The sequence below is a fragment of the Dermacentor albipictus genome, chromosome 7 (genome assembly GCF_038994185.2).
Source record: "Dermacentor albipictus isolate Rhodes 1998 colony chromosome 7, USDA_Dalb.pri_finalv2, whole genome shotgun sequence".
NCBI classification, from domain to species: domain Eukaryota; kingdom Metazoa; phylum Arthropoda; class Arachnida; order Ixodida; family Ixodidae; genus Dermacentor; species Dermacentor albipictus.
Genome location: NC_091827.1, coordinates 19,512,453 through 19,528,316, shown reverse-complemented (window position 1 = coordinate 19,528,316; position 15,864 = coordinate 19,512,453). Strand labels below are relative to the sequence as shown.

Below are 15,864 nucleotides of genomic sequence, written 5' to 3'. Positions count from 1 at the left end.
AGCCAAATCAGCGGACGTCTACTGTGTTTCCTACAGTGCACACGAACAATAAGAAATGAAACACAAAAGGAGAGCAGAATTGCATGTTGCATGAAAAAATAGAAAAAGCACCTTTGGAACGAGAACTGAAATTTAGGAAATGGCAATGTGAGCAAGTTGGCAATGGTTCGCAACGACTAGAGAGCAAGGAAACGGTGAAGCGAAAACGTGAGAATGAGAGAGTGTGTATCTGAATCTTTCTGCTAGGGAAGTGCCTTTGATTCAACTGCTTACCAACGTAGGGGCTGGGATAGGACGCAGACGGGAGTGTCTTCTGCCTCACGTGCCAAGTTACAAAGTTGTGGTGCCTGCTCTTTCTTGTTAGTGTCGCTGCCCACTGACGAGCATCGCACCACACTAGAACTACCCGTGACCCGCGGCAACCCATTTAAGGTGACAAAGGTGAGGCTTTGTAAAATATAATACGCATGCATGTGTTAAATTGTACGTTTTTTCACTAACATTGCCTGTGACATGTAGTGCTATGCTGGCTTGTCACTTGATTTATTTAAGGTGTACATTGTTTGTAGATTTGAATGCAATGTCCAGTCAGGTGATTTAGAAACCTCCAGTTATTACATTTGCTAACTATATTCACTTAAGGATACGCACTGCAATTGCACGACTGAAGCTGGGCATTAGTGAGGCCTTGTTCTCTTAGTAGAGGCCCTGATATTAGCTCATCTCTCAAGATAACCACCCCAAATTTTGCTATAATATCCCCTTCAGGTGCCATGGGCACAACTGTGTGCACCAACGTAGTGTGCCAAAAGCAAAAAAAAAAAAGCACCTGTGAAATAATTATATTTAAACTTGGGCATACATCTTCAAACTTTTTTGATTAGAGCTGCACTGCAGATTTGAATATAAGAGTAAAATGTATACGTGAAAAATGTGCAATGCTAGCAAAACGAGTTGGAAGGTAGACGACTGGGTGCAGGAAAAATCCAAGGAAGCTGCTGAAACTAAATTGTTAATGTACAGAATTTGATACAAGGGGAATTAATTTTGTCCTGCAGTGTACAAGGGAAGCTTTTTTGGGACAATTAACTGGGATGCCAGTGCGTGTGTAGATGTGTGCCAGTTCGCTGCAATAAATTCTTGCACACATAGTGCGGTGCATTGAAGTGTCAGAATATCTACGGCACATGACAGCAGGGTTTCATGCCTGGCGACAAATGTGAAGCGTAGCTGCGTGGCACTGAAAGGCAAGCTTGACTAAACACAAAGCCTTCTTGCACTGTGGTAAACAGCACATTCTTAGCCATGGCTAAATTTTAGACATGCAAGTTTATCAATGCTTTTGCTTGCACTTAATACAACTCTGACTTAATCGGTCACTTAATACATGTGGTTTGCCAGCTTCACTAGACCAAGATGACTTTTTTCACTACAAAGGTTTCTTCCCGAACCCATAAGAGTTTCCCTTGTGGCGGCGTGCTAAATTCAGGTGTATGGCTACTTTTCCTTCCACTGTTATCAAATTTGGTGTTCAGCAGTGTGTTCACACCCGACTACATTGTCACAATGCTAAGCAGTGGAACATGTGATAGCTTATTCTGCTCATAGTGAATCTGCAGCATTAAGCTACGATTCCCAAAACATTTAAATAGTAACAGCTTTCAGAACATTTGGTGTATGGTTTATGGAAAGAGAAAGAAAGCGAGCAAAACTCAAAGAAGCCGTCCCGACTTTCCGTTTGCACAGCGAGACATTGGTTCTCTCAAACACCCTGCAAAGGAACTAGACATGTTCCATGCCCAACCCAGTGGTTGCATGGCTTTGAAAGGGTGATTGTCTTGGTATGGCAGCGAAATAACTGCTAGTAGCGGGCCTTGCATTTGAGCACAAGGCTGTTTCTCGCAGTGGCAAGGAGACTGCCAAAGCCAAGTTAACAAAAATCGCAGTGCATGCCATCTACTTGCTGCATCGGGCCAACCCGAAAAAGAATGTAGCAGCCACCTCGAAGGAGGGCCACATGTCCAAAACGGTCTATTGCATGAGCGAAACTGGTCTGTTCACTGCGGATCTGAGAGCAGCACTCCTGTGGTGTGCAGGGAATACCCAGGGCAGCTTTTCAAAATACTTTGTGCATTCTTTTTATTTGAGGGAGAAAAAAAAAAGAAAAGCTGCACAAGCGATAGCACGCCACAAACAACGGGAATTTGTGTTTTCGAATGCATTCCAAAACCTTGCATTAGCATATTTGCTGTAAATTAGAAAGTGAATCATTGCAAACTAATTAAGAACGCAAAATACTGCGTTTGTTCAGATTGCTGCTAACAAAATGTAGTAGGTTTCATCCGCATGGAAAGCTTCTCTATTTTAAACCTTAGTGTATTAGCTGGGCCACTCTGATAGTAGTGTTTTGTGCCAGATAAACAAGTGATGCACTTATGCACCACCATTCACCTAGGGTAAAGGTTTTCACAAGAACATTGAAGTTTGAACTGTAGATGCGATTTAGTGCTCGTCACAGCTAATGTGGAAAGCACAGGTTAACGATATAGAAAGCCACTGCTATGCTGGCATATTGCTTGCCTTTATACCCCTTACACATTTGCTCAGCCACATTCGGGCACACTGCTTGGAGCAGTCGCAGTGAAGAAACTTGCTAATTCGCATCAGTGATACTTTCACTCTGCGTAGTTACTGTGATTACGAACTGGAGTGGCAGTGATGTTGCAGCGTCAAGTGGATCTTCCTACACTGGGTACCGTATTGTGCAAGTATAAAGTAATCGCTGGAATGTTTTGTTGGCCCTCCAGTCGCAGGAGAGCCCAGTGGGAGACGATGCCGCCAATGGTGGCAAGCCTCGAGGAGACGCGGTGGCCAGCATTCGACAGCTGACACTGCAGTTCGGAGCCCGCAGCGACGCTGCCCCTGCTGCCACCAAGTCCGGCGTGCAGCTGTACATGGAATCAATTAGAGCCACACTGCTTGAGGAAGAGCCGGGCCTTGCAGAGGACCAGCTTGTCAGCCGGACGGTGGCGAGATTCAGGGCTCTGTCCCAAGAGGAGCGGGCGGTGAGCTTGGATTTGATTACTCGCGCCCAGAAGTCTGACGTGATCAAAGCCAAGGCAATATTCTGCCTGGTTGAAACACGGCCACGACTGCTGCTAGGATGTCCCGAGCAGCCGAGTTGTACAGCGCTAAAGCAGCACTGCTGGAGAAAGATGGAACTGCTGTTCAGATCCGTTTCCACCATATGATTTTTAGGCACTTACCACTGAGTTACAAACTCCATCTTTAGTTAGCCTTAACCATGTAAATCCACAGAAAGTGTAAGGGAAAATTTAATTCAAATGTAGAAATACAGTAGTAAAGAAAAGGGAAATGAAAGCAAACGAAAAGACAACTTGCTGCAGGTGGGAGCTCAACCCAAACCTGCATTATGCCTTGCATGCTTTACCATTCAAGCTTGCGCGACAGCCATACTCTTTGTTAGCTATGTATGTGTATAAGGTTAAACCTAGGAGTGTTAAGTTATTTTCTCTCTCGTGGCGTTGGCGCATGTGTTCATATTTGGGTCACACCACAAAAGCAGTGAATTCGCATAACCTCTGTAGTTGCGCCAAAGTTTCGGCACTGAGAGGTTGTCTTCTGCTTCACAGAAGAGCGCTACCTTCCCTTTAAGTAATGTTAAACTTGTCGAAATATTTTTGTTGCTGGATGCGCACTTCGGCCCTTTTCAACACTGCAGACATTGTTAAATGTTGATCATGCGAACAGTATGGCACCCCTATTTCTTTGGCTAGAAACCTTGGACTGCATCCCATTCGTGGACATGCATGCCTTAGACATATAGACTGCATGTACACAGTTGGCCTCCCTAATTTGCAGCAGTATACAGATTTTGATATGTGCATGATTGCTTGTAATCTTGTTGCATCTGTTTCCATAAAGTAAAGGCAAACAGCAGGACCTGTCCACAGCAGTGCACTACTGTATGGTAAAATAGAAAATGTGAAACTTTTAGCCCTCATGACATGTTATACAATAGTAATCCCTTTGCCAGCAATATGAAGGATGTTTTGGCCATCATATTCTCAGAACGCTTTACATGTCCCATTGGAGCAAAACATGCTATGGCTTCAGCCAAAAAGCAAAGTGTTTCACTTATACAAGAACCTCATTTCAGTTAAAGAATGAGGCTTGTTTGTATCAGCCAAAATTACCTGCACTGGCCCCAGCCTCCATTGCAGCAATGTGTAAGAAATGTTACCTGTGATTACAGCAGTGGCTAGTATGCTTTTCTGTAGGCCAGTGACGTATTGCTACAATCACATTTTTGGAAAGTATCGGTACATCATACTTTTAATGCACACCTTTAGTTGTATTGTCACAACTTGTGAACTGACTGAAGGCAAAAAAAAAAAGGAAAACTGCAGTATCGAACTTATTTTCCTAAAAATCAAATTTCTGTGCAGAAAATGTCGCTTGTCAACAATATCTGAGCCAGTGATCACGTGCAATTTTGTCGCCATCTTTGAGGCTGCATTCACCTCTTCACAACAAAACTGCAGTTGCATGCGATGCTGTCGAAGGAGCCACATGGCGCATGAACTATGATTTCAAGAAAAATGTGTGGATTTTGGTGCAAGTTGTCGCGATGGCACGTGCAGGAGTGGAACAGCCGGGCCAAGCAGCGGTCACAGAGTCCTGTGCGTGCCGCCAAAAGACTCCGACCCGCCGTATGAACGCACTCTCGTTAGCCCAGGGTCAGCTGGGCAGTCCGTACTCGTCCACCTTCTCTAGGAGGCTGCAGACTATGGCCGACTCTACCTGCAAGCAGCAATTAAAAAGCCCCCGTTGCGGTCACGTGGTGCGTGTGCTCCTAGTGATCAAGGCTCACCCCGAGGATGTACTCGCAGGTGCGCGGCTCCAGCAAGTACAGGGACACACTGTCGAGGTTGCCCTTCGCCTGGCGGCACCTGCAGTTGAACAGGAGATGCACCACAGGCGCCTAGGCATTTATTCCCCTAAGCCTAAAGTGAATTTCTCGATAAAGGCAATTTTATTCTCCGTCTACGAATGTGAGTAGAAACTGAGGAGTGCAGTCCAAACAGTACACTCATCTATTTAGGTTAGTGTATCTCAATTACAAGTCTGTGTACAGTCGAAAGACCACTTGCTGTACTGAGTGTTTTAACACAGGTTTCTCCTGTTTACTCAATAGGAGAAGGTTATCTGTATGTGGCACCAGAAAGTAACCGAGGACCATGCTGAATTTGCCAAACAAATTTTCTTTGTGATGACAAAACTAAAGTGTCCTGTCTCAATTCTTGTCACACTGTGTCATTAGTCTCGTTGCAAACATTAACACTGTAGCGTTAAATTATAAAAAATTAATTGTATAGTGGGGTGTGAAAACCACAATCTGATTATGAGGCACTTAATATGGGAGGACTCTGCATTAATTTAACTACCTTCAGTTATTAATGCGCATCTAAATCTAAGTACACGAGCTTTCTTGCATTCCACCCCCATCAAAATTCAGCCGCTCCGACATAGCCACTGGGCTGTCACACTGTAGTATTGGCAGATTGACATGGCGCAATTTGATGGCTAGCACTCAGTGCAGTCCTCACCAGTACGTTTGATCTTGCAAGGTAGGGGTTGCTTCAAAGACAGTATCCCTATACTTGTGATATAGTATGTCACACTAATTAAAACTAGATCATGTTGAGGTCTGGCTGTAGTAAATCAATGAGAGGATCACAATGCACTATAACCAGTGGCAGCACTTACTTCAGGAGGACTTCCACTGTGCGAGGCTTGCCCGTGAGGTCGCAGGTGTCCCCGGATCCATAAAAGTGCGTTAGGTACCTGCAGCAGAACAGCATGCCCTACCGTCTTATCCACACTCAATACATGTTGTTCAGCGCAACTCACACTTCTATTGAAAAGCCTTTTGCAATGTAAACCTTCCGACTCTGGATTCCAGAGGGTGTTTGTTGGGGTTCAGGCAGTAGAAGACTGCCATGCTTTTTCAGATAATGTGTGGAATACGACCACATCTCTTGTGCAAAGTGAGATGCAGAATCGACGAGGATGGGCACCCTTTTATGGATGTTTTGATTTGTTGTAAACGGTGTGCCAAATATCAAGCTGTCTGTAAAAGAGCGCTTGGAGCGCAATTAAGAATTCTGGTCATGCGGCTGCTGGGACATGTGCTTTTCTAGCGCCTGCTGCAGGCCGTAGTGGGAGTAGCATGCACTGCATGGCATGCCATGGTTGTCCGCCATGTTTGATTACAAGAGAAACAGTGTGAACTGTTCTGCTTTTGGCCTCCGATGGCTTTGGCAAGCGGGTAAATGCTCATCTCAGGCACAGATCTTGAGTGGGTTCCACACTGTTGCAATAAGGTTTGGAGCACAACAGAAACCAGTCAAATTTACCATTAATACGCCTGCTATGTTGCTTGTGCTACAAATTGCCTTTTTTCATGTCAGTGAAATTTTCAGCTTGGGCAAATGTAGCAAAAGGAGTTTCTTTTAAGTATGAAACTACAAACAGCAGCACACTGTGCAGATGAGCAAGACTTTATAAATAGCTTCATTTGTTTTGTGTAGATACTTCACACAGTAGCTCAAAATAACTGATGACACCTCAACATAATAGTTTCAGGTTCTATTGGCCAAAAACATTTCGATGAGAGTTGCAGTGAAGTTCAATTTCGTTCTTCATCCTTTTAATGGCACAAACGTCTGATGACATGCTACAGGCACACAATCTGGCAAATATCCCATTCAATTGTGAGGTATGATACACTGTCAATAAATATGTAGACTTTTTTTTAAAATGTGCTGCAGAATTGGCATGTTGAACTTTCCCCGTATAGCAATACTCTGAAGAGAAATGGAGCCACTTTAGTTAAAGCGGTCCTAACCACCCCTCAAGCTTCATGAAAAGACAGTCCATGGATAGCATACGCTGCTGCGAACATCTCAGCCAAGTTTTGCGAGGCGTGTGGAGTTTGTAAGCATAGCGTGAAGTCGCCTTTCTCTAAAATGCTCTTCTCGTCACTCTTTACTGGACACTTTATTTCATAATATAGTGGATTTGCGCACGCGGCTGCTATTAGCCAACATCTGACATCAAGAAGGGTGTTTGGATCAGTCTGCTTCTTCTTACTGTTACTGTGTATATTTATTGACGAAGTTTAATGAACTGGACGAAGTAAGCGAAAATCTATCAAATTTCCATAATAGTTACCTACTTCCGGAAGAAGCTGGGCCACGGCAGCCCACATAGGAAATAAACTTTGGCCATCCTGCTTATTGGTGTTGTAGCCGTGGGGTCTCGCCAGTTTCGAGTGGTTATGAACGCTCAGCTTGCCAGCGCGTGCGCACTCCTGGCTGCTGCTGGTTAGACACCTTGACAGACTTATTGATAGCGCTTCAAAATGCTCAAGTTGGATGTGGCTACTATCCGTTGGTGAAGCTGGTGAAACACAAAGCCCGCCCACACCATGGTCAGACGACCATATGAGTGCGAGCACGCACTCAAGCCCTGTCGTGCACAAAGCAAACGCAGCGCATATGCGCTGCGGTCTGCCATGACGAGTCCACTGGCTAAGACTGCATTATTTAAAAAATGATGGTAGCACTAAAAGGGACGAACACACGGTGAAAAGACGATACGACGACGAGGGAACGCTTGTCGTCGTGTCGTCTTTTCACCGTGTGTTCGTCCCTTTTAGCGCTACCATCAGTTTTTAAAGAATGTGTCACCAACTAGCACAGCACCAAGTTTTATTGAAGGTTACTGCGGCTTGCTGAGAACAGCAGTGGCTCGTCGTAGACACCAAAATTGGAAGTAGTGATGTCTACGTTATCCAAAATCAAATTTGAACTGTGCACCATGGTGACTTTCAGTAGAAGGAGCGTTGTGGGCACACCCCGCTCTACCGTAGCCTTCGCAGTGCAAAGCGAGTGTTTGATTGCCAAGAACTCTGCTTTGGCTGAAGGCATTGAAGTACTCTTCGTGGCAAAGTATTTCTGAAGTAGCCTGTTTAACTTCAAATGAATTTCTCCAGGCCCCCTTTAAGCAGAAGGTTCAATCGACCCCAGCTCAGTGTATGTCCTTGCAACTACTCCACAGAACAAATTATGTGCACCATGACTGAATGGGATACTGCATAGCAAGGTATCACTGGAGTAAGGATTGGGGAACAGAATTAGTAGGTGACAGACATTAAGAAAAAATGTCACGGTCACAAAAAAAAGTCTACTAATTTGTCCATAGCCAGTTAATCCATCAAGACCATGCACATCTCTATTGCATGGGGGAAAAAAGAACTTACAATAGACTAATGAAGGCCTTAGCAGAACAATGCTAAGGTCTCCTTTATCAGGCTTTCTGCTCGCCACATTTGTGCCCATTCAACAAGATATGCAACAATATGCAAAATATCATACTTTCCTGCCTCAACACATTAGGGCAAGAGTGAGTAAATAAGGGCAAGGGCACCCTCACATGTTAGGTTTTGCAATAGGTGACTCAAAGTCCAGGCCTACAAAGGAGCTCGGGTTTTTCGGTACAAAATTTTTAACTCCCGATTATATACTTCAATAGCATATATTAAAACTTGTAGATGGGTTCAATTATTTCCTCATGTGAGTATTGCAGACCTACTGATATTGTCCATCCTTCTTACAAGTATGGTATTGGAAACATTTATATGGTAACTGTACATTGGGTTGATTTCTTGCTGTCTATTGCCTCCAAAACTGAATATCTGCAACGCTCTCTTAATGAAGAGTACATTAATGCACAGAACTCGTGTGTGATTTATTTACAATTTATGTTGTACCTCACTCCACTCTAGTTGATAACAGAGATGACTCACATTTCTGAACAAAGTAATTGCAAATTTAACCAGTTGTTATTTAGCTGTAGCAGAAATTAAAAGGTGCCACGAACCCAGTGCTTGAAACAGCCACTGCTTTGCAGCAACAAGTCTTAACGGTCCAACAGCCAGTTATCTCACCTGGGCGTGCGGCCAGGCTTGCGCTCAGAATGCTGGTCCAGCCAGGTCAGGTGTGCCTGGTGGTCCCAAATGCCCAGCAGGATGCTAGTCCGTTCCTTGCCTTTCTCCTCATGGAACTGGCTCACCCGCTGGCCATAGCAGAACTCGTACTTCCACCAGCCTGCACCCTGCACAGAACACTTTTCTTCAACATGACAGCTGCCTCTGCAACGTCACGATTTGGGACTCGTGATATAGGGCTCACTTGTGGGAAAACACAGGGAAAGTGGGAGATGGAAATTCAAGACGATGAGCAAACAGAGAACAAGGTGAAAGCAGGAGCCAATGTTTCGACAAGTGGACTTGCCTTCTTCAAGGCTGAAGAAGACTGGCCTTGAAGAAGACAAGTACACTTGTCGAAATGTTGGCTCCTGCTTTCACCTTGTTCTCATTTTGCTCAAGGCTCACTTCTGCAGCTCCTACATGTCCATATTAACAGCGTGTTCAAATTCACGCATTGGCCGCTATACAGCTGAAGCAAGGCAAACATGACAAAACGCCTCTAATGGCCTCACTGATGAAGCCACTGCGTGCTGCCTGGCTTATTAAAGTGTGGCGCTCCCTATCTGTGAGGCCAGTGATTTCCTGTACAGTACTTGAGAGGACTGGCATCGTGCAAACTTGTGCAGCCAAGTAAATCGAATGTACCATGTTTTACGGGGTGTAACCAGCAGAACTAGCTGGCAAAATAAATTTTTACTTTTCAGCATGGTGGTCAGTGCACCTGGTGGCATTATTTCTTATTTCTTCCCTGAATATAGTACGTATGTGCCCTTACACTTGCAACATTTTCAAATTGCAAAACTCATGTAATTAAGAGCATGTGAAAATAAGGAGTCTTACATATTACACCTGTAACATTATCGTGAGCATCTGAGCCATGTAATTGTTCCTTTACATACAGCCACATGTCTGCACTTGAAAGTTGCTTTCTGTTACAGAAAAACAGTCCTCTGAATGTCAACTGTGCATTATTGTTCTGGGTAGACAGAGCAAATGAGATTGGTCTTGTAGGATTATTTGAATCATGCATAAGCCATCAATACGCTGTCTGTGAAATCTGAAGTAACCTTATTTTGCGAATTTCTTCCAAAAGTTTAGTAAAGGTAACATAAATAAAATTAAAACTAGAATGATAAACAATGCTGGACCTCATATGGAAAGAAAAAAAAGCACATAAAATTGCATATATCTACGGGCTCTGAGCACCATAATTTGTACATTAACGATTTTGAAAATAGTTTTTGGTCTAAGACTCGGCTCCCCCAAATTCCACCACTTTTGCTCACTCTTACAGACATCGCACGCAATGGCTACTGAGTGAATTCCTTTAACATCACAATTAATCAGTGCCCACCAACACAGAGAAATCAAAACAAGCAGAGAAATCTTCGCTGATGAGGCACTGAATGATACTGCGGAATTTGAGAAGAGTGGTACCACGTCAGGTTGCCTAATGCACTCTTGAGGTCGTGCTTCGAGATTGTGTGGTGCACACACAAATTGATCAGAGCATAGTTGACCGGTGTTCCAAGCAGATGCATTACACGAATGCAGTAGGAATGACGAAGAGATGGTGAAGGCTGCGAGGGTGTGGCAGTATCGTCTAATTACCAATAACTCAATCTTTTAGAGGAATTATTAGAGTTGCAGAATGGGTGCCAAGAGAAGAGCATTGCAGTCCAGGACATTTGTATGAAAGGGGCCCCACAATAAGATGGCCATGCAAAGACGAGACAACAAAAAGAAAAAAAAATCTATTACTGTGAACAGCCAGTTGTCAGGTACACCAACCACCAAATCATGCATACTTTGGGCTATGTTAATAATCAGATAATGATAATTGCAAGGCTTATTCTTGTACTTGTGCATTTTGCCACTAGCCAGAGATTCGTTTTCTGAATCATCACAATGTGGCAAGCAAGTCGTGTGTTGTAGGAGCAGAGTGAACACCTCACCCCTGTCAGGCAGTGGCTGCCTGCGAGGAAGTCCTTCACCAGCTGGGACAACTTGTCAGCTGATGGAGGTGGCTGCGGTGCCAGTGGCTCGGGAGGAAGCAGCTGCACCTGTTCTGTCCCAAAACCCTTGGGCCGTCGGGGGGCACCATCTTGGGCCACACACTGGATTGGGTTCTCTGGCGACGTTTCCGGACTGTACAAGGTGGCAGAAGAAGAAAAAAAAAAATAAATCCTGAGGTTTCTCATGCCAAAACGATGGTTCTGATTATGAGTCTCCAGATTAATTTTCACCACTGAGGTTCCCGCATTTCACCCCCATTGAAATGCGGCCAGGGATTGAACTCACTATCTCAAACTCAGCAGTGCAACACCCGCCACAGCAGCTTAGCGGCTATAGTGTTGCACTGCTAAGCTGAGGTCACGACCCGCCCACGGCGGCTGCATTTCGATGGGGGCGAAATGCAAAAACGCATATGTCCCGTGCATCGGGGGCTTATAAAGGATCCCCTGGTAGTCAAAATTAATCAGAGTGCCCCCCTACGGCCTGCCTCATAATCAAATCGTAAAACCCCAGAATTCATTCAGCAGTGCAACGCCTTAGCCACTGGACCACTGCAGCGGGCAGCGTAGCTGGGGGCAATACAGACCACGCATGTTGCGGTGGAAAAGACATGAAAACATGTAAAGAAACGACCGGACAGGAAAAAACGACAGACCATGCATGTGTGGTCATGAAAAATAGCCTTACAATTTCTGTTATAATTGGCCAGTTTTGTTCTTTTCTAGGTGCTACTTTTTGTTAGTGTGCACAATGCATTTTTTTTAGAATTTGTATTGTAACTTGCACCCACTTTAGTCATTTTTTAAAAACACACTGCAAATTCTCTTAACCTTTGCAGCACAATGAGTGCTGACCCAAATGTCAAGCTCTAAATAGCATTACATTTCTGTGCACAGCCACTGCAGCCACTGCACTTGCCTGTTGCCTTGCAAAGGGACACAATGTTGCAGCTTGCATGTCACCAATCGCTAGGTTTGCAGCCCACAATGCAATAAGGGCGATTCATCGTTCCCGCAACAAGAAACCTCGAGAGCAGCAATGATCGTGCAGCTCACATCAACACGGAGCATGTTGTAACACAAGGAGACACTTCCTGCGGACTGGAAGTGCTTGAGTGTAGTGAACAATTTTTGTTGTGTACTCGCTCTGTTTTTATATATATAAGCAAATTAACCAACATTGCAACTATTAAGAACATTCAAGCACTATAAAGTTGGAAAAATGGTCGATGATGCAACCTGGGTATCCAATCGCATAGCTTGCCCAAGTGATGTCATCTACGCTAAGTAGATTGTAACAGGGTGGCTGAAAACTCAGGGGAGTGGCGCTGCTGCGATTAGTAGTGATGCACATTTTTAAAACCTTATAGTAAGTTACATGCTTCAATTAATGATCAGATGGACCTCCTCTAATGAATCAGTATGTTTCTACAATATCGTCAAAATCGTTTCAGGGTCCCTTTAATGCCATTCTTGCACTATTAAATGCTACAGGGTTGTACTCTCAATGGATACTTTTTGTGCTGTGTAGTGTCCTGTGCAATGACTCACTAGAGCCATGGGCATTCTGTCGTACACAGAGCACAGCCCCTAGGCAGTCATTGATTACCACCAAGCAACACACAAACATGCAATATTATTACTGTGTCCAGTCTATATTGAGAAGTCCATGGTGGCTTGCCCATGGCACTGCATGCTCAAAACCGAAGTGCTGGGTGATGACGCAAACACACAACAAATGATGGTGCGTGTGTACAGTGTGAAATAAACTAAACCCAACAAATCGACAAGGCGTCTTCGTACAAGTCTCTTGGCCGAAATGTCTGTTTCGCACCATATCTCATTCTAGCATTGCACTTCAAGCGTCCACTTTCCGGTGAACTGCTCTCTTGCTATCGGCAAGGCTGTTGACGCACCTGGTTGCGGCTCCAAAACCCGATACCTTGTCAAATCACATTAAAAAATTTTTTTTTTTTAAATATGCGCGCTCAGTGGCTGATTCGACACACCTGTAGTCTGGGTGAGCGCAGAGGTAAGGGGTAAACACCACGGCCTGGTACTCGCACGTGGAGAGCTCTTCGATGCTCAGCACCTCGTTGCGGGCCTCCGGGTTGCAGACGTACAGCACGCGGGTTGCGCGCTGCGCGCCCTCTCCCAGCTCGCACGCCGTGCCTCCGGTCATGTTGACCGCAAAGTACGGAAGCTCCAGGCCCGCTTCCAGCCGAATGCGGGGCGGCCGCTGCACATGGATGGACGCTGCTTAACTGCGCAATTGGCTGCACGTCCGCACAGTGCAGGCACCGGCCTGCGCCGTGCCTTTTCCAACATGTAAGCGTGCACCCCCCGTTTTCACAGTTACCTACCCGGCTTCTCTCCGATAAGTAGCTCGCATCTGAAATGAACGGAGCACAGACATTAGCACACGGTCGTCACTTGTTGTAGTCACAACTGCAATTACCATCAACTTCCAGCTTCTTGGCGTCGTACTTGCCCAGGTAGTACTGTTGCAGGACTACCTGGAACAAAAACGTCCACGTGGAATAAGAAACGCGTAGCGTCACAGCTCACGAACGGTTGCAAGGATGCTGCCAACGTATCTTTACTAAACTGAAAGCAGGGCTTTTATGCACCTTGTTGTCGATGCTTTCCTCGTGGTATTGCCGAACGCTCTTGCCATGGCACAGCTCGTATGTCCAGTACTGCTCCAGCTAGAAGAGAAAACCGGAAGCACTGCAGCCGTCACTGCGCGGTAAAACACTTCAATCGTCTCGCTTACACGGTAGGAACAGAAGAGCCGGGAGAAGAGCGGCTTCAGCAGCTCCAGCGGCGTTGGCCCCGTGTACGGGGAAGCAGCGTCGGCGTCCTGCGCCACATAGAACCACGTTAGTACGGCGGATCTCGACGATGAGCCGTGAGCACCTCTCGTGATAGTGGGTTGGCGGGCAGCAGGCACTGGTAGCGCTCCTTTTCGGCAGACACCATCCACAGCGTTTCTAGCTGCGACAGGGACCATGGGGAAACATCAGCCAGCCACTGAATCTCTTCGTCTTACCTCGGCGGGCGCCAGCTTTTTGTCAGGCGAGGAACCCGGCCAGTTTATGCTGAACAGGACCGAGTCGTCGGCGAGGTTACCACGAGCCGAGCGCAGCAGCAAGGCCAAGGTTGCTCCATAGAGGAGCTTAAGTATTGTCATGTTTCCCTAAAGTGAAAGCAAAGTTTTTCGGTGCATAGAGTACAGCCTGCGAACACGAACGGGCTGCCACTTTTCATATTACACGTAACATATCTTCGCCGCCTCAGCTGCTGTTACGCTACTCCAGCTGAGGCTGAGCTGAGCGGCGCTCACGACATCTCCTGGCGGTTTAGTAGTTTCTGGTTTCGTACATGGTGGCCTCCAAGATCTGCAAAAAAAAAGAAAGAAAACGTAGTGGCGCTGCCGATGGTAGCGATGCACGATGTTCAACGGTTCTTTCTCCACGGGGAACAGTCCTTCCTATACATCAAGGTGTTTATACGAATACGACAAAAACTGGTCGAGTCAACTTGTCGGTATAAGATTTGCTTGTCGTGTTCATGTAAGCGCTAGCGGACGGCCTGCGCCAGCGTCATGATGCACCAGCTGCCATAGAGTTAGAACTCAGCTGCAGGTGGTCCGTGCCCGACCAATGGCCCGACTCGACCCGTTCTTGAATTTGTGTAAAAGAAGCCAGCTAGTTTTTACATACTACGCAAGAGGAAAGATAGCATGATGCCATAGAATAAAGAACCAACTATGATGATGCCGTACTTCAATCTATACCAAGGAGGATCCTCTTTGATTCATGCCATGCCAACATGGAGGAAGAAAAATATTATGCTTAACAACGATGGTGAAATATGGCGGCTATGACGTTTTCATTGAGCTTGCCATAGAGTTACTATACTGACTCTAGAGGACAAGCTACCCATAGGGCCCATGCATTAAAATCGGGAACCTCAAGAGCGCCGCCATGTTGCTACGCGCCGAGGTTGCCAGCTCCTGAGACGCTTGCTAGACTTGGTGACAGTAGTCGGTTTTAATCCGGCAACAGTAGCAGCGTAGCAGCATGGCGTCTCGCTTGTAGTGTTGTGATGTGTGCATGCAGCAGTGTGTTTGGGCTTTATAAGTCGGTTCTTTATTCTATGTTGCGGGATGGTGTAGGTGTGGCCTATGTTGTCCGTACAGCTGGCAGTTATGCAACCGAGGGATGATCCTGTTCAAGTTTCCGGCCGTATGCGGTTTTCAGCGGTCACGCCTGTAGCAAGAGTGTCACTCGACGACGTTACGAGCTCGAAGCTGTGGTCAGATTCCTCGTTGGCGTTCCGCAATTCTCTTCTCACGGCGCGGTATGTTGCAAAAGCCGCTTTCGCGATCTATCGTCGTGACGATAGATCGGCTTTTTTATTATCATAGGTAATGATCCAGCTGTAGGGCACATGTAACCGACAAACGAAGTCTCAGGAGAGCACCTGAGATGATAATAGAGCAGGCGGCGCAGGAACTCCAGGGCACCCAAGGGACAGTGGGGGGATCAAAGCTCGAAGCAGAACGGTACGTAGGTTGGGGCCGCCGAGGCAGGTGTGTGCCAGGGAGTGTTCGCGCGGACAGCTCCCCTGGCACGCGCAGCCGTGCCTCGCAAAGTCGAGATACTTTAAAGGCACCTGCGCCCATGATCTTTCTTTTGCCTCGGCGCAGTGAGCACGATCAACGAGAATAATGTGGAGGGCATCCGGTGCAGTCGCGAATGCATTATG

General features: G+C 46.0%; 2 protein-coding genes across 2 annotated transcripts in view; one reads left to right on the top strand and one right to left on the bottom strand.

Annotated features, from left to right (window-relative positions):
* Ctf4 (Chromosome transmission fidelity 4) overlaps positions 1-4,807 on the top strand; it is a 41,546-nt gene extending 36,739 nt beyond the window's left edge. Inside the window, exons 22-24 of the mRNA XM_065424736.2 lie at positions 365-441; positions 2,808-3,065; positions 4,665-4,807. Of these exons, the coding sequence (XP_065280808.2) occupies positions 365-441; positions 2,808-3,065; positions 4,665-4,739 (410 nt within the window). The 3' untranslated portion in view covers positions 4,740-4,807. The remainder of the gene's footprint in view (positions 1-364; positions 442-2,807; positions 3,066-4,664) is intronic.
* LOC135896353 (endoplasmic reticulum lectin 1) lies at positions 3,323-14,482 on the bottom strand. The gene is made up of 12 exons (XM_065424737.2): positions 14,144-14,482; positions 14,011-14,088; positions 13,868-13,954; positions 13,722-13,799; positions 13,550-13,607; positions 13,455-13,483; positions 13,101-13,330; positions 11,032-11,224; positions 9,035-9,201; positions 5,791-5,868; positions 4,895-4,973; positions 3,323-4,824 (listed from the first exon to the last, which is right to left on the bottom strand). The coding sequence occupies exons 1-12, from the start codon at positions 14,282-14,284 to the stop codon at positions 4,762-4,764; spliced, it is 1,281 nt and encodes a 426-aa protein (XP_065280809.2). The 5' UTR covers positions 14,285-14,482; the 3' UTR covers positions 3,323-4,761.
* Positions 14,483-15,864: the final 1,382 nt, after the last annotated feature.